At 36.3% G+C, this 27,311-nt stretch overlaps 1 protein-coding gene across 5 annotated transcripts in view; it reads left to right on the top strand.

Annotated features, from left to right (window-relative positions):
- Positions 1-27,311, top strand: part of grm8b (glutamate receptor, metabotropic 8b) — a 151,901-nt gene that overhangs the window by 42,140 nt on the left and 82,450 nt on the right. For all 5 annotated transcript variants that reach the window (XM_079603973.1, XM_079603972.1, XM_079603974.1 and 2 more), the window contains one exon: positions 18,578-18,794. In XM_079603973.1, the coding sequence (XP_079460099.1) occupies positions 18,578-18,794 (217 nt within the window). The remainder of the gene's footprint in view (positions 1-18,577; positions 18,795-27,311) is intronic.

The following is a 27,311-nucleotide window of genomic DNA, read 5'->3' as shown; positions in this document are numbered from 1 at the left end:
TCGTTGCTCAGAGTCGCTCTCCCAGTTCAAAACTAGACTAAAGACGCATCTCTTCAGCCAAGCATTCATATAAATGTTTTAATCTTACAGTTAAATCCGGCCTCTAGTTCATAACCGCCAGAGGAGAACTGGCCCCCGACTGAGCCTGGGTTCTCCCAAGTTTTTTTTTTTCTCCATTAGGTCACCTGATGGAGTTTTAGGTCACCATTGGGTCACCTGATGGAGTTTTAGGTCACCATTGGGTCACCTGATGGAGTTTTAGGTCACCATTGGGTCACCTGATGGAGTTTTAGGTCACCATTAGGTCACCTGATGGAGTTTTTCGTTTCCTTGCCACTGTTGCCTTGCTCAGTTGGGGATATTCAATTTAATGAATCAATCAATAATACTATTGATTAGCATTACCAAACATGGACGTTTTATTATTATTTTAATTTAATACTGTGAAGCTGCTTTGATACAATCTGTATTGTGAAAAGCGCTATACAAATATTCTTGACTTGACTTGTAATGTTGCTGTTTAAGCACAAAAAAGTCAGCAAAGTTACAAAGCACAAAGTCACTCCAATAGGACTTATTCTCTATATCAGACTGTAAACCCTAACGTTCAAAATAATTAATTGGTTTGAGTAGGACAAACTTAAATTAAACTAATTAGTTCATTACAATGAACTTTTATGAGTATTTAACACTTTCTTTTTCTTTCAAGTTCACAGAACTGATATATTTTAAGTAAACTGAACTGTTTCGTTGTTTCGAGTTTTATGAAATTATTTCTTTTAATTTAGACGAACTTAAGTTCAACTGAAACGGCTGGGATGTCTATTTCCCAGGATGCTTATGCCGATGGCACTCGAAAGGGAGAGTAAATGCTAAAATCAAGTGTAATATCATGTTTTTTTGTGCAAGATTAATGTTAAGTGGGAGATTTAGTAGTGATTAATGTTTTGTTATGCTAATTTAGAAGAATTTCTGTTAATGTTGGTTTTAGGATAGTTACCATCATGGTGACAAGTGGTGCATGCAGCTTGATTTGAGAACAATTAAAACCTTTATATTGTTGCACTCATACAGCAAGTGCTTCTATATAACACACTATTGCTAATATGATAACAAATTAGCATGTTAGCAGATTAGCTTGTTAAAGCTAGTTAAAGGAGAACTCCGGTCAATTTTAACATTGAGCTCATTTTTTTGTAAATTTGGAGTGCTGTCAATACAGAGAACAACGACAAAAATCGATGTTGCCTACACCGTGTTATCCTCTTTTTAAAATTTGCACCCTATTGACTTCAATGGGGCAAGTTTTAAACATGCTTTTAGCCTCTTAACATCCTTATTGTTTCATTACAAGTGCCCAGCCATGTTAGATGATAACTTCAGAGTGAACACGAGTGAATCTGACTGCATTAGATGTGAAAGATATGAATAAAAATGATGTTATTTCAGCCAGCGCTCATACCTGTATTTAGTTCCTGTTTTTGGTCGAAGTCCAAAGTAGTCGATTGTCGAGTTCACACGCATGGGTTTAGTTACATATGATCACGCGCGTGAACTCGACAATCGACTACTTTGGACTTCGACCAAAAACAGGAACTAAATACAGGTATGTGCGCTGACTGATATAACATCATTTTTATTAATATCTTTCACATCTAATGCAGTCAGATTCACTCGTGTTCACTCTGAAGTTATCATCTAACATGGCTGGGCACTTGTAATGAAACAATAAGGATGTTAAGAGGCTAAAAGCAGGTTTAAAACTTGCCCCATTGAAGTCAACAGGGTGCAAATTTTAAAAAGAGGATAACACGGTGTAGGCAACACCGATTTTTGTCGTTGTTCTCTGTATTGACAGCACTCCAAATTTACAAAAAAATGAGCTCAATGTTAAAATTGACCGGAGTTCTCCTTTAAGTTTATACTAATAAAAGTGTTCACATTGAGATTACATGAAAGTTTTAAGATAATTGTATGAATTAGTGTACTCAAACATGTAAAGTTTAGAACAATTAAAATGTATAAGTACAAAATAAAAATGTTTTGAGTTTTGCCAATTTATTCAGGGTTACGTTTCTGAACTCCCTGAAACACCTTCATTGTAGTCTTGAGTTTTCTTCCAGAAACAAACTGTCCCAAATGGGTCCCACTCGCAGTCTTCCAAGGAGTCCGCACTTTCGTGACGTAATGCCGCTTTGACTGTTGGGGAGAAGTCTGCTGCGGAGCTCGATTCAGTGCGGTTCGGCAAAAGTGCGCATACTGAACACGAAGCACTCTTCTGAAACCTAAAATGACAAATGCACACAAGACCGTAAGTGCATATAAATTGTGCCATTTGGGACAGGGACACAAAATTCCTTATTTAAAGGGGGTGGTATATTGTCCTTTTCACAAGATGTAAAATAAGTATTTGATGTCCCCAGAGTGTGTATGTGAAGTTTTAGCTCAAAATACCCCACAGCTACTTTTATATAGCATGTTAAAATTGTCACTTTTTGAGGATGAGCAAAAATGCACCGTTTTTGTGTCTGTCCCTTTAAATGCAAATTAGCTGCTGCTCCTAGCATTGAGGGAGAAGCTTCACACAGACACAAACTGAAAATGTTAAAAACTTTTAGCCTTTTATGCAGAAACCTATGGAAGCTTATGAGTAGCAATATTCAATTTGATATGTAATATGCAAAATGACAATTCAATATGTAAAATGGCAATGCATTTCTGTAATTACATTTACATTTTCCCATACATTTGTGCAACGTTTGGTGCAAAATGAAAATGAAAATGCAATTATATAATTTACATTTGCCATTTCATACACTAGGTTTAATATGTAAATTGAATACATATTTTAACGCTTTATAAGTTGCAAAATGAAAATGAAAATGTATTACAGAAATTATTAGATATGTGTAACATGTTCAAGCAACAACTGTTGCAAAATGATCATTCAAATGTTATTTTTCTCAATTGCATTTACACTCACAGTCAAGACACTTACGATTGCATTTTCATTCAATGTCCCGCAATGTATGTAGCAAAATTCAATGTGCACATTGAAAATGCATTCCGAGCAGATCACGTCTGTCTCCGCCCCCTCCCGCCATGTCAATCACTGCGTGAAGGCGGGGCACGGGCACGGCAACAGGTAAACATAACGTGCTTTTTGAGATGTTGGAAACATGGCGGCGGCAGAGATAATACGGGCGTTAAATACACTCGGAGAAGCTGTGGAACTGACTTGTCCATGTTCCCTCACTTGAACCCTCTTGACCTATACCGCCGTAATACCCCGACCAGGGGTGCGTTTCCCGAAAGCATCATTAGCCAACTATGGTCGCAAGTTCCGTCGTTATCAGCATAGTTCAACGATTTGGTGTTTCCCGAAACCATCGTTCCAACGAACGTTCGCAAACAGCATCGCAAACTTGTGTGGTTGGAACGACTGCTCTCGAGCTGTGGTTAGAAGCATAGTTTCTAGTTTACATGAGATGTAGACTGAATAAATCCTTATCTTTAGCAAAATAAGCAAGCTGACATTCAGTACAACCCGTGTTATTTATTTAGAATACATACAAATGTAATTTACGTCTTTTAGTTTGTCAAGAGATTTAAAACACCGTTTTTGAAGACTGCGCATGTGCGAACGCGCTCAACTATGTAAGAACGAGCCAAATATTGAGTCTGGTAATAAAGCAAAATAACTGAGAAAAATTAGAAATGGTCTTCAGATGCCATGTCTGTAACTTATATGACAAAATCTAGCGTTAATTCGATCTCAAACAGATTAATTAAAATAATTTATTAGTCCACCACGTGCGAGACGTCATAAACCAGCGTGGTTGAACGATACTTTGCGACATATGGTTTCGGGAAACAGTCGTGACGAGCTAGTTGATTTCTCCAACGATGCATCATACTATGATAGTTAAGCAGTGAGCTATATAGTTGTACGGGAAACGCACCCCAGAGCCGTTGTTGATAAAAACCCCGCCTTCACGCAGTGATTGACATGGCGGGAGGGGGCGGAGACAGACGTGATCTGCTCGGAATGCATTTTCAATGTGCACATTGAATTTTGCTATACATTGCGGGACATTGAATGAAAATGCAATCGTAAGTGTCTTGACTGTGAGTGTAAATGCAATTGAGAAAAATAACATTTGAATGATCATTTTGCAACAGTTGTTGCTTGAACATGTTACACATATCTAATAATTTCTGTAATACATTTTCATTTTCATTTTGCAACTTATAAAGCGTTAAAATATGTATTCAATTTACATATTAAACCTAGTGTATGAAATGGCAAATGTAAATTATATAATTGCATTTTAATTTTCATTTTGCACCAAACGTTGCACAAATGTATGGGAAAATGTAAATGTAATTACAGAAATGCATTGCCATTTTACATATTGAATTGTCATTTTGCATATTACATATCAAATTGAATATTGCTACTCATAAGCTTCCATAGAAACCATGTCAGACAAAGATGAAGAGAGTCAAGAAGTGAAACATGACAACATTTCTTAATGGTTAGTTGATGAATTAATGTAGCTTATGTGTAGTTATCTTCTAGTCATTAATTAGCATATTCTCTCTTGACAATGTATAAATCGTGTTCTGGGGGCGGGGTTTATGTAAATTGTAGGGTTAGTGATGTCACTAACCCGGGAGGAATGTCATGTAGTCCCTACCAGCCGTTTGTTGTAGTCCTTAAAAAAACAATTTCTTTAAAAGCAAATGTCTCCCTTTGCTTTGAACTTTGAGCGTTGTGACTTTGCAGATGTTGTTTATGCTCAAACAGCAACATTACACACTAACTAAAGTGTATTTCCCAAACACATTCTAAGCAGTTGACCAATCACAACACACTGATCCAGTCGACCAATCAGAGCACAGTGTGCTTTTTGGAAGGAGGGGCTTCGTAGAGACCAGAACTAAACAGAGCTTTAAGTGCTGCAACAATTAAAAATTTGTGGGAAATTATGTGTTTTTTAAACATTCAAGCATGAAAACCTATTCTAGTAAACACAGAATCAAGAATTTAAACCTGAAGTCCAGAGTCATTCATAACTAATTAAACAGTAATTTCTTGCACTTTGGCCACTGAAAATCAACTATAGTTCTCTTCCTGGCGCAGTTTCCAACTGGCGTACAAGTAGTACTTCAGGCTCACTCAAAGGTTTTAGGTTTCCAAATGAGAAGAAAACCATTCAAATGACTGAAATGGCAAATTATAAGGCTGTTCAGAGCCTGTAGCTAACCTGGCTGCAAACAATCTTGCCATCGTTCCCAATAACTGTCAGCTAACCCACAACCCCCAGGACGTTACCATTCTGTGTATCTGCATCTTTTACTGAACACTAATTACGAATATCCTATTCCAGTCAACCCAAAAAAATAAAGTTTGACTATTGCAGCTCCACTCCAAATTTCCGTGCCTGCCCAAGGGGTGACTTATGCTAATGCCATCGCTAAATCGACAGCATTGCCTTTGAGAGCACAAATCCTGTTTGCTTCTTCATGCTGACAGAATCTGAGTGAGATGTGCCTGTCCTCGAGGCCTTTGGCTCATTATAATCCACTTAAACAAATTCACTCATTTGGGTTATCAGAATCAGTATGAGCGTCACTATCTTCAGTAATTAATGCATTGAATCATCTGTTTTGGGGATGAGGTTATCTGCAGTGGTCCCATTTGATGTTGAAATCCCATTTCAGGTGAACAAACATCTCGTCCTGTGGCAGCGCTTTGAAGAGATTCAATTTACCAAATAATTGAAATCAGCATCACAATGCATTTAACTCACGTTAAGTGACTAAGGCCGTGTGTCCACCAAAACGTTTTTTTTTTTTTTCAATTGTTTTGATGAGCGTAACGAGGCTCTGAGCGTCTTTTTCACGCGGAAGTGCTGAGCGTTCACCGTTTTTTACATGTCGCCGAGAGTTGAAGAATGTTCAACTTTGGGTAAAACGCAGCACTCATCACTGTAACTTTTTACCCAGCCGTCCAATCACAGTGGAGGAGGGGCGTGACTAATAGCAACGGATATTCTGTATTATAGCAACTCAACTAAACTGAAAAAGAAAAAACTGCGCTGCCAAAACGCTCTCAAGCGCACATAGCTCGGCGTTTTCAGCTGGCTAAAAACACTTTGGTGGACACACGGCCTTACAGTGATGCCAAAAAGATCACTTGATCTCTTTAGCAAACTTATGTCTGCATTATAACAAATTGACTCTTAATGACACTTTTTTTAATCAAAACATTTTAGAAAAAGATGCAGTCAGGACTTAAATGATAAAACAATTGATAAATTGTTCCAAAGTTATTTATTTTCACAAGGGACAACTATATGTACCAAAACATTGAACAACATTCAATATTGACTGAGAGAAGGCAAGAAAGACAATGTGCTTATGCATGTGTATACTGTAGATTATATGGAAATGAGCTCATTAATGGACAATTACTACATAATTGACTGAATTGTCAGTAATTGCATCCAATAAGTGATCTAGTCATTTAAAACATCTTATATTTTAAATGGTATAAAGTAAAGATAAAATGTGTTGAGATGTGCTTTGAAAGAGATGTCATACTGCTGGAGATATAATCTTCCATTTAGCTACATTTTGCATTAATTCTAATTTGTATTATTCAGATAACTCCGCAAAACCAGTTTAATATGATTACAAAACTTGTGGAGTCATGTATTGGGGTTTTGGAGGAAAACATCATCAGCATATAGATGCAGATTTTGTGATTGATTTTGTGGTGGATATTGTTGGCTGTGATCCCTGTAATATGATAATTTTGTCTTGTAGCAACAGTGGATTCAATGATTCAGTGGACCTCATTGTCTGACTCCTTGCTGTAATTTGAATTTTGGTGGTGTTATGATGCCCTAGGGTGAATGTAGTTTGTTTTATTCATTTACTATAATACATTCCCTTCAAGTGCTTTTTCTGCATCTAGTGATGTTATTTCTGTATTGCTGTTGTTGTTCTTGCTTATATCCATATTGAATAAGCAGCGTGTGTTATTGAATGAGCACCGTTCCTTGATAACCTGTTTGGACTGGATCAATAAGATATGAAATGACTGATCCTAATCATGTAGCTTGAGCTTTGCTGATTATTTCAGGTTAATGTTATAATAAGATATATTGGGTGGTAGGTTTTTGTACAAGGTGGGGTCTTAAAAGGATAGATCAACCCCAAAAATAAAAACTATGTCATAATTTACTCAAGCTCATGTTGTTTCAAACCTGTGGAACATAAAAGAATAAAGTCAGTGTGGTCCAAAAAAATATTACACTGTAAAAAAATAAAAATAAATTGCTGCCTTAAATTTTTAAGTACAATCAACTTGGATGTTTAAGTAATTTAAATTTAAATTACATTAAACTGACTTAAAAAAAATTAGTTGAATCTTGTATGACTTATTTAAAAAAAAACTTATTTTGATGAGTTGAAGCAATGTAAAAACATATACTGTCATAACGTATTGAAAATGTCATTTTTTTTACAGTGACTTTGATGTTCATCTTAAAAATAAAGTTTCCAAAGAACCTTTCTGGGATTTTTTTTTATTTAAAAGAACCATTTATTTCTTCATGTGAAGAACGTTTTAATAATCTAAAGAACCTTTTTCCATTTATAAAGAACCTTTTGTGGAATGGAAAGCTTCCCCGCATGGATGTAAAAGGTTCTGAACCGTCAATGAAGAACCTTTATTTTATAGAGTGTAAGAACTATTTTTCACTTTTGTGCAATGGAAAGGTTTCATGGATGCAGTATCGGGGGAACACATTACAATAAACACAATCAGATTACTTTTTTTTCAAGTATAACCAGTCAAGTAATGAATTACTTTTAAATTTGCAACAAAATATTCAAGTTACTTTTTAAGTAATATATAAGTATATTAATATAATAAGTAACACAACTTAACTGTTTTCCCATTTATAGACTGACACCTCGCCTGTCCTCATGTTGAGAGAAATCAGGAGTAAGTGCGGAGGTGTTGGGCGCTGTGTGAACATGATAGTTATTATTGTTCTAGACTAAATATGAGCATTTACTCATTGCACTTGCACAGAAACTGCCAAAAGGTTTGTTAGATCTGTGCAGGCGTGAAATTGCATTGCAAACAAGCCCAGTCCAGATGAGAAAAAGTAACATAATGCATTACTTTCCATAAACAGTAACTAATTAACAAAATCAGTTAAAATTTTAGGGAGTAACACAAAATTTGATGTTAAATATGCATGTAACTTTGCCCAACACTGCATGGATGCTAAAGCTTCTTCATGGTACCATCAATGTCAATAATTCTTCATGTTTAAGAGTGTATGGACAAAAAATGTTCTGAGACACTTTTTAATATATATTCTTTTGTGTTCCACAGAAGAACAGCACGAATATGCCTCTTGTCACCTATAAAGCACCATCCGCCACTGACTTGAATAGCCGTAAATCCGTCTAGTAACAGAAAAGGGAACATTAGTTCGAGAATCTCCGAGGAAAACAGAGCGTGAACAACTCTAGTGTTATAACATTATCAACGGGGGAAGCAAACACGCTTATTCACCCGGACTGAACATTCAGTTCTCTGCCATCTCTTTGTTTCATCTTATCCTGCCCAAAGCGGGCTTTCACTTCCATTTACTTCAGATGCGTTCGGTTTAAGCAAACAGCGTTTATCAGCTTGAAGGGTCACGGTATCTCTTCGTGCATAACATTAGCAGATATGTTTGTCCCTTCTCCAGACACCACTGCTCTGTCACTTTCGGTCTCGCTGGTCTCAACACAGCCGATTTAAAGATGGCTGCAATACGTCAACGACGCCTCGAGTTATCCAGTCCTTTGAAAGAGTCAGCCTTGTGTAGGTGCGCTCTCAGTTGCAAAATCATGATTCCACTCTTCAGCTAAGGCAGCGGCCTCTGGAGAGTGGCACACTTTCTGCTGGAGGTGTGATGCTGAAAATGGCACACAAATGGCAGTTCTCACATGCCGCGTGTTTGAGCGCTGCACAAGCAGGTCGGCCCGAGCCAGAGTGAGAATTGCATCGCAAACTCCCGAGAATAGCTTGGGGTTTCTTGTGGATTCAGCCACTGTGGGAGTGTAATTTTAGAATGAAAGGCAGAGGGATGACAATGCGCGCGAGAATGATCTACCTCGCCCGCGCGATATCTGCGGCTTCGCTCGGTCGAGGCTTATCTAAATCCACTGCTTGGTCTTCTTTACAATGGCCTTCAGATAAGGTGTCATCATATCAATTTTAGACTCAGTATTAAGGAGCTAAAGCGAGTCGAATGTCATTGCGTCCGTACACTTGAAATATAGAGCATAGAGCTTGATAGTGAAGCTTTTTTTCTGGTCTGTCTTCCACAAAAATATGGGATGGTTTCCTAATTTTACATAACCAAATTTAAAAAAAGTATATATATTATTTACTCTGTGTGTACTATATAAGTGTATTATTATAGTACACATAAAGTACACATTTACACATATGTGTGTTAAGTTATCATGTTTTTTAAGGTATTATGTTTTGTCTGAAGACTGTCCCCAATGTAAGGCAAAACAAATTCCCCAACGGAATCAAAAGTATCCGTCCATCCATCCAAGAATAATAATAAACAAGTTTAATACATTTTCTCTTTTGAGTTCCTGCCTTCTGGTAGAAGGTACAGAATACCTAAAACTAGATTGAATCGGTATAAATACTCCTTCGTACCAGTTTCCACCAACATTTTAAATCTAAATCTAAATTAGAAGTTGTGTGATGATTTGTATGAGATAGGCCTGAGGTATGTGCAATAACGCTGTGTGCTGTATTTTATCATTTTTAGCTATTATATTTGTGTATGTGTAGTTGTGTATTTATTCTATGTCTATGTGTATTTATTGTCTGTAACGGCAGCGATGGCACTTAGCACTTTTGAGTCCACAACAAATTTCCCCCAGGGGACAATAAAAAATAAAAAAAGTATATTCTATTCTATTCTATTCTATTTTTTTTTAACAAACTTATGTTAATTAATTAAAGTCAAACAGAAAAATGTGCTTGTTTCAAGTGTGTGTATTATGGCAGAGTGGGAGTGGTCACTGGATTTGGTTCATGAATATTTAATTAGTTTCCCAGGCAAGGAATAAGAGCTTAAAATGACTATAAATAGTTGTTGTTGTTGTTGGAATAGAGGTAATAATTGTATTTACATGTCTCTTTTAGAGGTATTTGCTAGTTATGGTGTTTTATTTAACCCCCTCCTTCATTGTGTTCCTTCTAAATTTCTCAAATGTAAACTATATTAAAGCACCTTTCAAGTTCTACCAGCATCTGAGTGAAGGAAAATCAAGGCTTATCGTGAATTATGTCGTTTTGCAGTAAAATGCAAGTTCATATAAGCTAATTAAACACGAAAGATACCAGAGACAAATTCCGGGTGAAAAAATGTCTGTAATCCTTAGCCTCATATGCTTTTTGTTCCAGTAGAATGAGCAGGATTCAATTAGTAGTTAAATTTTGCTCACTTAACTCTGAATAATTGAGTTTAAATAGCTGACGAGTAGCCTATTTCTAACTAATAAATTGTCTGACATACTTACAATTTTGTACTTACCCTAATGTCAAAATCAAAAAGCCATTAACCAACTCTTTTTTTCTTCTTCGCCCAATGAAGGAACTTTCTGTATAAATTTTTTTTCCCACAGGTCTTTTACACATATTCTGAATTATACTTTGCATTGTTTTTTTTGTTTGTTTTTTTTACTGGTAAATTGCTGGTAGTTTTCTGCCTGCATGTATATTATACATTTTTCTATTGATTTTTTTTCTTTGAGTGAAGCTGAAAAAATAAAGTAGGCTATTGTATAAATATGAAAAACTTAAAACACTTCAATGAAAATTATAAATGGTTCATTGGTAACTAAATTAAATAAGTTTAAGTTGAGAACTAAAATCACTAAAATGATTTAAAAAAAAAAAAAAACACAACAAAATTATTAGAACTTACACCAAAATTTACAATAAAACCTGAAAAAAAGAAAGAAAAGCTAATTCCAAACATTGAATACTATAATATAGTATATAAAATACTTAAATATCACATAACAAATAATGCACATCTTTTGCTCTTTATTTATTTTTGACCCTAAAAAAGAGATTTTTGGTAAGTGAAAAATAGAGAAATAAATTGTCAACCTCATGAATAAAATAAGAACCTGGAAGTAGGAACGTCTCAGGAAGACTTGAAGGCAGCGATGGCATATTATGCGCTAACAGCGACTACATGGCTGTGACCTGTTATTAATGCTTTTGAATGTCACATTCTGACAAATAATTTAGACGAACATACATAGAATGTATATTCAGTCATCACGATGTTGTCTTCTCGTGGCCAGACCGGAGGAGGAGGATGATGACATCTGTCTGTCAAACAAATAACTCTGACATTTGCGCACCTTCCTCTAGGTACCTCAGATCAAACAGCAGTAGCCGTGCATGAAGCCAACCTGAGAAAACATCAGGATTACTAAATAAATATCACCTCAGTAGACAAAACCTGCTCCCATTGTGGCATGGCATTAAGACCATGAACCTGGTGTATATTTACATACAGCTTAGCTGCCAGAACTGATGTCATTAATTAAATCCTGTTAAAAATGAAGCACCTCATGCAGATCTAAAGGAAGTGTGCTAATGCTACATGCTAGCACCATTATGTTTTTAAAGAATGCATGTTTGAGGTATGACGGTGTGTAATTTATGTTTTAGAACAAAATGGGAAAGTCTCTTGAATAATGTAAAGCACAGACTTTATTTTAGCATTAGGAACTTCCTGAGGGAACTCATGCTAATGCTAATGCTAATGTGAGATGAATTACTCCGTTAGCTACTTGTAGCTCTGTGGCGCTATATAAAACTTCCTTTGAGGATGGCGAATACATAATTATGGCACGTGAGCACTTTTGTATGCGTCAAAAAAGACCAAGGAGGGAAAATGAAAGAGTGAATGATTAAGCGCAAGCATCTCTCACTCCGCGGCAATTTGTGTCCACTTCTCTTGCAGCGAGTGTTTTAAATAAAGGTCTTCAGAGAGGTTAATTAGTATTGTCTGAATGTAATCTATCAGCAGTGAGGGCTTTTCTCAATTTGACAGCTCCATTATGGAGGCAAACACAGATGACTGTGTGCTTTGTTTCATAGAGATTAAAAAAGATAACAACAGTTAAACAAAACTCTTTAAAAATCAGGTATGAAGCTTTAAAATTCCACATCATTCACTTTTGTTGATGCGTCTATTGCAAATAATTCAAAGCACCATTAACAAACCTTTGAAAAGTAGCATCCCACGCTACAAGCTACTCATAATTCATAATAATAAGTCGAAATTAAGCTACAGTCAAGCTGCCTTATTGAATAGGTATTACAGTGCAAGTGAATGACGTAGCTATATATCAGTGTTGTTATTGTTAACTAAAACTAAAAAGTAAATAAAAAGCTAAAATGAAATATAATTATTAGATGAAAGCTTAAACTTAAAACCTTAAACATTATATTTCAGGCAAATAATTACTCATTTTCGTTTAACTTGAAGTACAAAAATTTCTGAAACTGAAATAAAAATAAAGCTAAATAGAAAAACAAAAAATAATAAAAAATTACAAAAGCACATAACAAAATGATTCAAACTTAAACTAAAATTGAAATGAAAACTTAAAATATAAAGATAAAACCTCATTCAATAATTTATTCAATAAATTGCTTCGTTTATCCTTTTGATCTTTCATTCAAGAAATTCACAAAAATTTAACCTTTGAAATAACTCATTGAAATAAAATATTTGAAAGTGGGGGGTAAATCACATTATGAAATAAATGCTTTTCTCCAAAACACATTGGCCATAATTATTGGCACCCTTTTATTAAATACTTTTTGCAATCTCCTTTTGCCAAGATAACTGCTCTGAGTTTTCTCCTATAATGCCGGATGAGTTTGGAGAACACCTGACCAGAGATCAGAGACCATTCCTCCATACAGAATCTCTCCAGATCCTTCAGATTCCCAGATCCATGTTGGTGCTTCTTCTCTTCAGTTCACTCCACTCATTTTCTATAGGGTTCAGGTCAGGGGAATGGGACAGCCATGGCAGAAGCTTCATTTTGTGCTCATTGACACATTTTTGTGTTGATTTTAGTGTTTGTTTTTGGATCATTGTCCTGATGGAAGATCCCACCACGGCCCATTATAAGATTTAGCAGAGGCTCTCAGGTTTTGATTTTTTATCTGTTTGAGAGAATCCATGATGCCATGTATCTGAACAAGAAGTCCAGGACCTCCAGCAGAAAAATAGGCCCACAACATTAAAGATCCAGCGGTATATTTAACCGTGGGCATGGGGTGCTTTTTATCCCTGCACCAAACCCGTCTGGTGGGTTTGCTGCCAAAAAAAAAAAAAAAGTGTTTGTTTTATCTGACCACTGAACCAGGACCCTTTTGAAGGTCTAGTCGTGTCTGACAACTGAATATGCTGGAGTTTGTTTTTGGATGTTTTGGGATTTTTCTTGAAACCCTCCCAAACAACACGTGGTGATGTAGTCATTTAAAAAAAGATTTAGTCTTTCTGACTCCTGCAATTCTCCATCTGTGATTGGAACTTCTTAATCATTGCCCTGATGGTCAAAATTATGGTATTCAATGCTTTATTATTCAATACTTTCTATTTTGTGAAGCTCTTTTGCTGCACATCAGAACTATATTCTTTGGTTTTACTCATTGTGATGGATGATTAAGGGAATTTGGCCTTTATGCTTCCTCATATTTATACTCATTTGAAACAAGAAGTCATAGCTAGACAATTTCATGCTCCTAGTCACTCTGGTTTGCTTAATTTTTTTTTATATTAATGGGAATAAAAATTCTAGGGAAGCCAATAACTGTGCCACAATAACAGGGTACAATAGTTGGGTTCCAGAAGTCAAATTTCCACTCACGTCTTGTATCTTGTAACTTTGATGCACATTTTTGTTTAAAATGAAAATATCATAAAAAAAAACATAACTGATATGTTTTATGAAACTATCATACATCAGCTGTGAACATGCTGGTTTGGTTCAAGGTTTAGAGCTCTTGGAGACTTTTTGAAATGAATGGTGAAGATACTATAGCCAAGGCCACTGAGAAAGTGGGCGATCGCTGTTGTTGAGGTATACACCTTATAACTCTGTTCCCGTTGTAGGTATCTGTAAAACTCAACTGGAGTGCCACACACTTTATAGCTAATAGTACAAAACACATGGCACATCCTCTGAAAAATCTTTAAAATCTAAAAGACCTTCTTCCGCTTCCTCACGCTCGTTCCACGTCTCTCAGACACAAGACGCCCGAGACGTCTGAAGATGACAGTAGCTCTCAGAAGTAATGTCTGATTTGTCCCTCATACTCATTGCAAAACCACAGACAGTGAAATGATCCTGCCATCTGCACAGCCGTCAGTTGTAGCTGATGCTGCAATCATGTGTTGCAATTGCTTCAAATCATCTTTGCGCTAGGACTTGAAACTTTCTCATAAATGTAGTACACAGATAACTCTGAAATCGTATAGCCTTTAAGCATTTACGTTTTTTCTTCCCCTCATCACATTGATATGCGTGCGTTATGTATGTTAGCGGCTCAGGCGGCCTTTTTCTCCCTCTTCTTAAAAAGCGATGACTTAGACAAAACATCCAGTTGGGTGTGTTTTCCAGGAAATGCTTGTACTCCCCTGAACTTCTTGTAAATACTACCGTGTATTTTTTGTATTATGCAAACAAGGAATCTGACACTATTTGCATATTCACACTATGTATTGTGCGTGTTATTTTTTGACGGACATCGATGTTGTGATATTCAAATGGTGTGGATTTTTCAAACCGATGGATCTTAAAGTAATAATTATGTATGTCGTAGTCAGCAAGTATTCAGTAAGTGTTTTTTATACAGAGAGTGTATTTTACCGAAGGAAGTTTATTACGTGGCTTAAATAAATTACATGTTTCTCATAGACTTTTGAAAATCAAGTAAATTTTTTAACAAGGAAAAGAGTGGTTTGATCTACAGTTGTTTTTATTGTCTCTTATAATAAACATATTTTATTTAAACCTATAAAAAAATATATATATAGAGAGAGAGAATAATAGGTGTATAATTGTAATAATATTTATTAAAATATTTTATTTATTAATTTTATTTATTACATTTCATTTTAAGGAAACTGGTAAATCCTAATGCACACTTCATGCAACAAACTTTCTCGAAGAAGTAATCCAAAGAGTTACGGGTTCTTAACTCAATGTACTTTACAATGGAAATTGCACACTATTATGCATTTCTGAATTGCATTGTGAGGAAAAATTATTGCTGTGCTGATGAAGGTTAATTTGTTTCTCCCCATCAGCGATAATATATTATTTTATGGAAACTATCGCATCTGATTTCCCTCATGGCCGCTTTGAAAAGTCTTAGGTTTTTAGTCTTCTGTGCATCTCTTTTGTGGGTCTGTAATATTTTATTAAACAGGAAACATGAGCGTGAAATTAAGTTCTACAGGCATCATTTCTGAGTCTAACCTTTACTGTGCAGCAAAATTCAAAACACTGTGGGCTGACTTCTGAAAGGAGGCATTTGAACAGGCAGAGAGAGACTCAGCCTGTCTCTCTTGAGCTACTTAAAGTTTCTGTCATTCACTTGAGCTGCTGAATGAAATGTTCCGGAGCGAAACTTCAGGGTAGAGTTTAAATCGTTTTTAAGAGTCTGCCTCATTTTAAAAGTTACTCCATGCACCATCCAAAATGCCTTTCTCTGGCGAACGGGAAAACATACGAATTTCATGTGTGCATGGTAATCGCTCGAGATGAAGATGGCATTAAAGCTTGAAATATGCAACAAGTGAAATGTTATTTCATGTGAAAAGATTTGAAACAAAAATCACATTTGAATTAATCTGACTTTTGATAGCAAGTGAAGAAAAATGTGTACATTGTACACTTACAATGGATCTCTATGGGGGCTTAAAGCAGAAATGTGTAGCTTTTGTTTTTGTGAAAACACTTACATTAATTATGAAGTTTTAAAAAAAGTATCAATAAAATTGTCTAAATCATAGTTCTTTTTGATGTGGGAGTGGGATAACGTTTATAAGTGAATAAACTTCTGATTATGAGTTACTCGCATAATTCCTGTGGGTAATTCCTTCTGTGATTTGAATTATTTTAACATTTATTATGGTGCTCAAACATTTTAACTGCATAATTAAATAAAATTCTAATTTGTTACATAAATTAATAAGGCCTCTACATTTTCAACATGATCAAAACTTGGCTGAAAACCTTGTAGTTCCAAGATATTTAGAAAATTGGCTTTTATTTTGTCCATACAATGTGGACAAAAGTAGTTAAAATAAAATTGTAATGTTTTATAATCTTTTTTTATAATCTAATGAAATGACATGGGTGAGGGACCATAAAATTTTTGTCCAATCATTGCATTCGGTCCGAATGCAATGATTGGACGAACATTATATGGTCCTATGCCTTCCGCAGAAGTTGTATACATATAAATACATTTAGACAATAACTTAGTGATTGCTATCAGGATGTGACGGGACTTTTAACCTGCATAACAAAAAAATAAAATGTCTGGAACAAACCTGCCTTTAACCTAGAACGGTCCTTTAATCAAGGGAATATGACACTATCTTTTAACACCTGATAATCATGAGACAAAATGTTTATTTTGAAGGTGTGAAAAAAGTCTAAAAGTGTTGGCATTAACCCATATGCTGCACCTTTGATATAACACTCCCCAGAAATAACACAAAACCCCACACACGCATCTGTTTCACAGGCATGTCAACACATCCGTGACATTTGTATTTACAAGCATGCGATCCAGGGTTGCGGGTGAAAAAGCGCCGGTACCCGATTCGCCAGTCAGTGAGTGGCATTTGTATTGCGGGCCGGCTCTCTCCCGCGCCGTTGTTGCAATGAATGCTGATGAGCGCAGCCTCTGGGGCTCTGGCTGACAGCCTGGCCTTTTGGCTGAGGAGAAATCAATCACACCGTCAATCGCCACAAGAAGCCATTACCCAGCTTGCCTGCTGGCAGGCTTCACCTCGATTCTCTCCACCACAACACGTACTGATTTGTCTTCGTTACCTGGTCGTGTTTCACCTTTTGCGTCACCTCACGGGTTGGTAGTCCTTTGCATCAATAGCTTTGGGCTAAAGCGGTTTCGGAGGTTGCATGTATCTCTTCACCTTTGCTTGCTTTAAATGGTTGCGCATTTTCCATTTTGCTTCAGGCAGAATTTAATGATTAACTCTTGTAAAAGAGTCAACATTCGCTTCTTTTGCGGCTGAAAGTTTTGTTTTCTACCTTGCTCTTAAATGGGCCCTATTATGCTTTTTTACATTTTCAACTTTCTTAGTGCGGAGCCACTAAAGGGACATGATGATGGAAAAAAATAAGATAAGAGGAAATGTTTTGCGTTCCCCCAAGAAATGTTACGTCTCCTCGCTAAATGTTTGCATTCCCCGAAAACTTTGCGTTCCTTCGCAAGATGTTTGCAATGCCCCGAGAAACTTTGCGTTCGCTCACAAAACTTTTGACCGCAAAGTTTCTCGGGAGACCGCAAATGTTTTGAATAATAAAAAATCCACCATCTCATATTTTTCTCATATCACATCTCATATCAACTTGTGTACATTAAATATTATAACAAAGGCCTGCAGAGGGCGCCAATGGCCTGGTGGTTGATGTTGTTACACATACAGCATGATCAAATCCATGTTTGATATTGACCAAACATTTAATTAAAATGTCCACTTAATATTATTTGGCCACTTCTTTACGATAGAAATGCTACAGCAGGAGCGAGGGTTTAAACTTTTATTTTGTAATCGCAATGTACTACAATTCTACATATTTAGAAACCTATTGATGTATTCTGCTGTGTTGGCGAAGGTTTATTGGGATATGAATTCAGGATGATTAGGACACTTTTCCCCAGTCTTCTCAATGCCCAAAAGTGTCCCAATCAACCTAAATTCACCCCTAAATGATTTACGTTTTTATGTTTCTGAACTCCCTAAAACGCCTGTATGTATTCTTGAGTTTTCTTCAGGGAACAAACGATTCACAATATCCCTCATTTAAATAATTCCCGCTCAAGGGATGCTCAAAAAAAGTGCTGTGACATTTCTAAAGCGCGCTTGAATCGGTTGACCAATTACAACACACTGGTCCAGTCAACCAATCAGAGCACATTGCGCTTTTCAGAAGGAGGGGCTTCATAGAGACAGGAACCAAACAGAGCGTTACTGACAGACAGAGAAGAAAGGTGCTTTAACAATGTAAAATATGTGAAAAATTAAGTTTGAAACAATTTCTAATGGACCCCAAAAACAAAATTAAGACTTAATAGGTCCTCTCTAAGAACTTTTCTATTTCTGGCTCAGGACTCAAAAATGTGATCATTAAAATCTCTCCTGCATAAGAGATTGTTCTCTCTCCCCTTTAACAGATCCCTCAGATCAGCTATGCATCCACAGCGCCGGAGCTGAGCGATAACACCCGCTACGACTTCTTCTCCCGGGTTGTGCCGCCGGACTCCTACCAGGCCCAAGCCATGCTGGACATTGTGACCGCCATGGGCTGGAACTACGTCTCCACGCTGGCGTCTGAGGGGAATTATGGAGAGAGCGGCGTGGAGGCATTCGTTCAGATCTCACGAGAATCTGGTAAGCTTCCAGAGAACATTTTGAAATGTGTTTCTGTACGAGGGCTCCAGATTATCTTCTGATGTCCGTCTCGCTTCACTGATCTCAACTGGTTGGCTGTCTGAATTGGATTTCTTTCAAGAGGTGCGACGTAGCTTTGGGATACAGTCTGCACCTTTGCAACATATTATATTTTGTTTTTGTTTTATTGTTTTTTGTGTGTGTTTTAAGTTTTTTTTCTTTTCCTTAACTCACCATATAATATTAGATACATTTTCTTGTCCATAAATTTGTTTTTGTTTTGTGTGTGTGTGTGTGTGTGTGCTTTGTTTTGTTTTGTTTTAAATGTTCACTATTTAAAAATAGTGATGTAAAACTACAACACATCCAAAAATGAAAATTCTGCCATTATTTACTGGACTTACATGAAGTAAATAAGTAAATAATGATGAATATGAGTAAATAGTGAACTGCTCCTTTAAACAGGCTGTTTGTGCTGTTTTAATTTTATTTTTAATATAAATGACCTCTATTGGAGCATAATTCACATTGTTGTTCATCAGGGTCATTATTGAATAGATGTTAATACATAAATGGGGTGTCAATATTTTGATGGTTTATAAATAATCTGTTTTTGAATGTTAGTTCTAGTAAATGAACTGGTTGGACTGGTTGTGTTAGTATAGTAGTTAGTGCTTCCATAGTACAAAATCAAAATCTTGTATTGCAAATAAGCAAAAGAAAAAAAAATTCTGTGATATTTCTGCTTTAATGCATTTCAAAAAATATCTTAGACAAAACATTGAAAAATACAAACTGCATCATACTGATTTGTGGCACGGCTTTTTCCGAGTTTGCTGACCAGCATTGCTATACACAAAACATCATGAAGACTGAATTACATGCCTTGACAGAGATGGAAGGGAAATCACAATCTCAACAGAAGAAAGGTCAAAACTCATAAAAAAAAAACAGGCTATATTGTAAGAACACATCTGAAAACTTCAACCCCCATCTTTCATTCTGTCAAGTCTGAGCCATCAAAGTCGAGCTGAGCTTATGTTTTGTTGTCCATTATTCAGCAATTTTGCACAAAAATGAATAGTCTAGGAGGTAAGAAGGTCAGAAGCTAGAAGAAGATACAAAAAGTGTTCAATTGTGACCTTGTATGGCTCAAAGAACTCGCCACTCCAGAACTAAAAATCTGTATTCATGCTGTATTCATGCCGTTAACCCATAATTCACTTCATTTTGCATCGCATAGGTCGTGCAGTAATGGCTCACATTCCCCATTTTCCCTCCCACACAAGCCTGCAATAATATAGAGCATTACTGTTAGCACACGTCCAGGGGAAGCCACAATTACAGTGAAGCTTATCAATAAGGAAAGAGAGTAGAAGAAGAATGGGCTTTGATATTGAGACATAATTACAGGCACAGGTCCAGTAATGGACTCGGCACGGCATCCCAGAAGAGCATCGTAACAAACCACATCATGGTCATCTCGTGCTGCGTGATTGATTTATTATTGCAGTGTGTCTTGCTCATGTAGACATGGACATGCCACGTTAATTATGTTGTAATTATGGAAATACAATTAAAGGAAGAGACATGTGAGCGATTAAGATCATTCCTCCAGGCTCATCAACTTTGTGTGTGTGTGTGTGTGTGTGTGTGTGTTTGCGTGTTTGCGCACATGCTCAGCTGTCTGAATGTACAAGTCTAGGTGCTTTAATATGATTTTGACAGGATTATGTATTTCTCTTAAAAGTGCTTTGGTGGACCATGGTACAGTGGTTTTGTCAGATGGTATTACCTTGGTAATTTGATATGGTTATGCACACAATTTTACCTTTGCAGAATGTGAATATGTTTTTATGTAAAGTCATAACATTTAAAAATGTATTTATTTTATTTAAAACGTATAATTTTTTAATTATTACTTATTTTATATTATATTTGTATTTATATGATTATTATATGATGATGATTTTACACAAATTTAGACATGCACAACAAAGAAATATAGTTTAATTTATTGTGGGTTATGTAAAGTCTATTATGTCGCTTTTTCAGTATAGTATTAAATAACCAGTTTCTCTTTTTTTATATATTTTTTTTATATTTCGATTCTGGATGGGGTTTGTGAATGTATGAGAAAAGAGGGACAATGTATGAGCACCAATTTATAAGCTTGATTCTTGATTTTCTATTCTATAAAAATGATAACTAGATTCATTACTATAATTGCCTATCCATGGAATGGTATTAAAAAGTAAAATAAATATTGCAATGTCAAATAATTATTACGGTTTCCATCTGCTTTTAAAGTTGAGTAAATTATGAGATTAATCTAAATAATTTCATTCACTGGACCCAATTAAATTCTTAATAGGAACAAAATATATTTCCCAGAAAATATTTTATATTTATAATGCTTTCCAAAGTATAATTATGTCTTTATTCATGAAAATGTATAGCTGCATTTACATTTTAGGAAGGAGATTTACTGTCCAAAAAAAAAAGTCAAACCCCTTGCTTTAAGAAATCGTACATATCCAAATATAAAATGGTATTGGACTTGTAACATAACACATTGTTCACAAAGCATGTAGCACCCGGTTGTTGGTTTTGGCTGTAGAAAATATGTGAAATCATAAAACTGCTGGATTCTTTAGCTTTATTGTACAAATCCGCTGTTTAACTGTATTTGGTGATTGGTCTTTGTACTTAATATAAAAAAATAAAGTCAAATACGGCAGTAAATTAAAGAAGTATTGTTTAGACGCAGTTGATGCTGCTTTATCCTTCATAACAGCCAATAACAGAAATAATTTTGTACTTGCGTTTAAAATTATTGTGTATTTCCCCCCCTCAAAGGTCAAACATAAAAATCGACTCAACGTCATTACGGAAAATTCATAATGCACTCAGCCTTTGACACAATCTTCACTTTCTTGCGTTTGAAATGTGCCCCTTATCACGAGTTAAAAACAAAACTGTCTCCAGAACACTAATAACTGGCAGTTAATTATACTCTTGAATAAACAAGCAGTAACCAGATGCTATTAATTTTCGTTTTTGTGCCTGATTGGCATGCAGTGGAGCCTTGCAGCGTGGCAAAGTGACCCTCTACATCATTTGAAACCCCACTACATCATTACTGTAGTGTTTAGGAGGCCGTTCTCACTAGCAAGGCAATGCAATCTCTATGTAAATGGTGCATAAGCAACAATAATGATGAAAAATGACAGCAATATATAATTTGCTGCTCCAGATAAAATAGCGCTTTTATGGAAGGGGAAAACAAACACGCGCTTTCCTTTGGGAACAACCACTCGCCCATTCATGTTTGGTTTGCCGTCATGAGTTATTTAAAACGGTACAATCTGTCTCTCTGAGATGTCTCATCAGTCTGGGTGATCTTGTTACATGATTGGAGAAACTGAGACTGCGTGTGTGACTTTCTCCTTCTGTTCATCTGGTGTACAGTATACAGAAGACTAATAGTGACCAGTGTTGTGCTGTTTGACTTTGTTAATATTTCCTGTTTGGAAAACCTTCAAATGTTCGTGAGCATCCATTTAGCAGGCGTGGTTTGTCCAAATCAGCAGAGTATTCATGGTCATTTTTGGGATAGTTTGCTTGTCTTCTTGTTTATGGGCATCCCCTCCTGTGAGAGAATTTAAAATGAGAAATTCCAATGGATTTGAAAGAAAGCAAAATTGTATTCGTTCATTTGAATTGAATATAAATTGAAGACAATGCAGAATTGTAAATTTTTTATTATTTATTTTATATTTATTTATTTATTTATTTAACATTTTCCTCTAACAACATTCCTATCAAGCAATCATCAACCCTAAAATCTGAGGCAGGGATTGGTTGATATACACTCTAAAAAATGCTGGGGTGTTTCAACCCAATTTTGGGTCAAATATGGACAAACCCAGTCGTTGGGTTAAATTTTTTAATTACATTTTTAACCCAACGTTTGGGTTTGTCCATATTTGACCCAAAATTGGGTTGAAACAACCCAGCATTTTTTAGAGTGTAGGAATACCCTGAACTTAAAGGGTTAGTTAGTAAGACTTTCGTTCATCTTCGGAACACAAATGAAGATATTTTTGATGAAATCTGAGAGCATTCTGTCCCTCCGTTGACAGCTACGCAAATACCACTTTGACACTTCAAAAAGTTCATAAAGAGATCGTAAAACGAACCAATATGAATCGAGTGGTTTAGTCCAGCATTTTCTGAAAAGTCACGATCGCTTTATATGATTAACAGATTGAATTTAGGCTTTCAGTCACATATAAACATTCATCAACTCACACATCAGTTGTGGTAAACGGAAGCTCGAGCTTGTTCGCTTGACGTGCGAGAACCAATGAGGTTCATTAGAAAATTTGGACTAAACTGCTCAATTCATATGGATTAGTTTTACGATCTCTTTATGAACGCTTTGAAGCTTCAAAGTGGTAGTTGCGTAGCTGTCAACGGAGGGTCAGAATGCTCTCAGACTTCATTAAAAAGATCTTCATTTGTGTTCAGAAGATGAACGAAAGTCTTATGGGTTTGGAACGACATAAGGGTGAGGAATTAATGACAGAATTTAAATTTTTGGACGAATTATCCCTTTAAAGCGATAGTTTGGAAGTTTGGAACTACAAGAATGTGATTATGATGTAAATCATGACACTAGAATAGAATAGAATGAGGCATTTATAGCATTATCATTAATATAATATCATTATATACTGTACACTACCCCTTTAAAGTCGACATGAAATCAAAATTGACTCTATTTACTTTGTTTGCGCACATTACTAGTCTTGTGGTGAACAATTAATCAGTGCAAGTCAATACACAGAAAAAAATTGTTTGTCGTGGTAATCTTTAATCAAAATCAGAAAATTTGCTTCCGCTCTGGAATGGCGTTCCTTCTTTGATGGTGTCAGTTTGACGGCTTGGGTTGAATATCCTTAACAGCTTTCCTTCAACAGTCAGTCTGCTATGAGCGAGGGATGGAGGAGCGCTAAAATAAAACTTGGTTCACTTGGAAATATGTCACAACACTGAAGTAAAGTAGTTGCAACTTCTGGCTCATGGGGACTTTAAAGGTGAAGTGCTCTCCACTAACTCTCCATCTGCCACTGGTTACAGCAACAAATAGCTCCGCCCAGACTCACACCATTGGTTGAACTACTGTTGCTATGCCAGGCAGGTCAGGAAGCTCAAACAAACAGAGCAATGTTTTGAAAAGTCATACTTGTTTGCATTTTTTAACTATTTAGCTGTCCCAGCATATTAAGCTTGGATATGAGAATTTTTTTACCCCCAACTACATATAACTTTTTACATAGTATTGTTTCACATTTGAGCTCAAAATTTAAAGCTAGCCAAGCTAAGATTGCTCAACCCAAGTCACCTCACGTGAACCGGAGAATTTCAGTAAGAGACAGTCTTAAGATTAAACAGTATTTCAAACATACAAGCACATCATGTTCTGGTTTCCTTCATATCCTGTCTCTCCCATACTGCGTCTGAAGCAATGCGCTACTGTTCCCATTATGCTCACTGGGTTGTCCCAAGATGATCAAAAGTACATAGCTGGATGTCTCCCTCCTCTTTGCTGAGCTTGCTATTGTGAAATGCCGGTCTTATAATCAGTTATCCACACCTGCCGTATCACCACAGGTAACAGAGGCTGGAGCCTGTTATTCAAAATCCCCCCTACAGATTCTGAGCAGACGTCTTTTCCCTCATGTTAAAGATGCTTAATGAGCCCGTAACAACAGTAGGAACCCAAGATATAATGTAGATTCTCTCTGCGTGTCAGCTTTTATAGTGCAAATCTTCACCCGGGATGCAAAGTCACTGACCTCATTGGCTGGGATAAGCCGTCATGGATTAAGAAGGAATTTACATAATGTTAAAGTGAGATGAAATTCAGCCCTACCCAGAACCACCTCGGCTGAACCTTCCATTCTCTGAAAATTACTAACAGCCATTTAGTGAGGATGTCATTGCATTAATGATTTCCGGAGTCTGGTGATCTCATTAGTTTAGATTAATCTCTTCAACTTCTCTCATTCTTTTTCACCTTTGAAGATTCAGAGAAGTTTTATGCGTCTGTTCGTCCTATCGGTCTCCCATAAAACAGATTGATGAGCCAACTAGCGCCATCTGCCTAACCTAATGAACTCTTCGCCTCTTAAAGAGATAGTTCTCACGATTTTTTTATTTATTCTGTCATCATTTACTCACCCTCGTGTTGTTCCAAGTTTTCTGAAACACAGCGATAGCTTTGTGTGAGGAACGGATCAAAACTTTGAAATTATTCACTGAAAATTCATGAATAAATAAATCATTTACTTTGATTCGGATATCTTTTCAATTAATCAGTTGATCTAGTTCACAAAACCGGTCTAAAGGCCAATTAACACAGAGAATGATATCTATAATGATAACTATAGCATTCACACCAACAGACAATAACGTTGTGTTTATAAGTGTGCGCTGCAGTTTTGCCGTCTGCCACTTTAAATGCTCACTCACGTGCTTTAAAGCAGAATGGATTCTGATTGGCTGTCAAAAAAGTTATTCTGAAAAAGATTCCAGTGATCTCGTTCCTCTGTGTCGTTGTTGTTATAGTTGTGGTGGGGACTTTCCATATTCTCATAGAATTAAAATGATTATTAAAACTTTAGTTATAGTTTTCATCCTTGGTGTGAACAAGCCTTAAATTATTTATTGACTAATTCCAATCCGAATTCAGTCACTGACTTAATTTGACTCACTGAGTCAAATTTACATGATTCTCAATGGAAGTTGAGATGTATTGACTACTTTTATTATGATACATTTCTCTCTTTGTGTTCCACTGAAGAAATAAAGGTTTGGAACGACATGAGTTTGAGTAAATGATGTCACAATTTTCATTTCTGCTTTTCATTCCATCCACAGAGGGCAGCAGAGTGCCAAAATGAGATTGTCTAGCAGTGATCAGATTTCAGACAATTGGTTCGTAAACCATTTTGCTTGGAAGTTCTTCCAAATCTGAAATCTGCTGTTTCTTCTTGACAGTTTATTCCATTACTGTGAAAATGCACTGCCAGAAAGAAGTGCCAGAACCATGGCTACAAAAGATGAGGCAAAGTCTCAAATCTGTGTCTTCACAGGAATAAAAAGTTGCCCAGCTTGAGTTATGATCACAAACCTTCATCTCATGCTCTCATTTCTTATCTAATAGTTCATTTGGCTTGTCTTTTTGAACTTCTGCTGCTTTTTGTTGACAGCAAAAAAAGCAGGCTGGAAATTATTGTGAAGAATGGAATCATAATATAATGCAGGCTAGATTCAAACCTTTATTTCCTAGATGAGCACCAGAGCACTAACCACTAAACCACAGCTCCAACCTTGGGTTTCAATTCTAAAAGCACTGTGTGTTTGAAGGTATCAATATAGATGAAACTGCTACACTTTTATATTGTTCTTGGCTCTAGAGTCCCAAGATTTTAAACAAGGAATTAGTTGGAAAATGCATCAAGCTCTGAAACATTTTAACTGTGAAGAATTCTGACCTTGTCTTTTGGATTAATTCAAATCGATAGTATTGACTGACTGACACATTGCACACTCCAGTGTAACAAATTTAAGATCTTAAAATTGCTACCCTTATCTAGGGAGCTTGAAGTAAAAGAGTTTCGTGTTATGTTCTTCTGAATGATTTATTGGTATTGATCAGTAAACTCAGGGGCCGACATAATGAGATTATGTGTCAATACAGGTGTTTTTTGTCATTCATCTTGCTGTGTACTTGCAGCACATAAAGCCTTGTAGGAAACACTATGATCTGAGGAACATTTACATACCGGGGTCATTGAATATTAATTGAGCGGTTAATATGCAATGACCTCAACACTCCATAATATCATGCAGTTCATTTAATCTACATCTGAGGGGCCTGAATCCACTTACAATTGTTTCCCAAATGACACATTTATGAAACTGCAGAGGTTTGAATATTTGAGGAATGCATGATTTCTTATCTGCGATGCCTTGAAATCAAACACAAACAAAAACATTTCATTAGCATATTTCCACAAACTGCTCGTCGTCAGCCCATCTGGATCTCACTATTCACATTTAAGAAATGGATGAAAACCTACTTTTCCAGCACACACACTTAAAGCAGGTCCCCTGAGCTGCTGTTCCACTTCAGTGGCTTTAGTCATGGCAGACAGTTGGGGCCAAGGAGCCTGGGAATGGGGTCAAAATATCATGGCTGAGGTAAATTGCAAAAACAAATGCAGGTTTTACTGTGAGATAAGGGACTGCGCTGGGATTCACATTTCTAGACTTCACTGGCTTACAGTTGAGGGAAATCAACTGTTCGTTCAACATATGTGGACACTGTGAGTTTCAAAGAACATGTTCAGTGATCCTGTTTCCAAAAACCCCACAAAGTTTGACTCCGAAGCAATGAACCCCTAACTACACATTAAAAATAAAGGTTCCAAAAGTTTTTTTTTT

The sequence above is a fragment of the Phoxinus phoxinus genome, assembly GCF_949152265.1.
Source record: "Phoxinus phoxinus genome assembly, chromosome: 25".
Classification (NCBI taxonomy): Eukaryota; Metazoa; Chordata; class Actinopteri; order Cypriniformes; family Leuciscidae; genus Phoxinus; species Phoxinus phoxinus.
The sequence above is the reverse complement of the archived record's forward strand: the minus strand, read 5'-3'. Positions and strand labels throughout refer to the sequence as shown.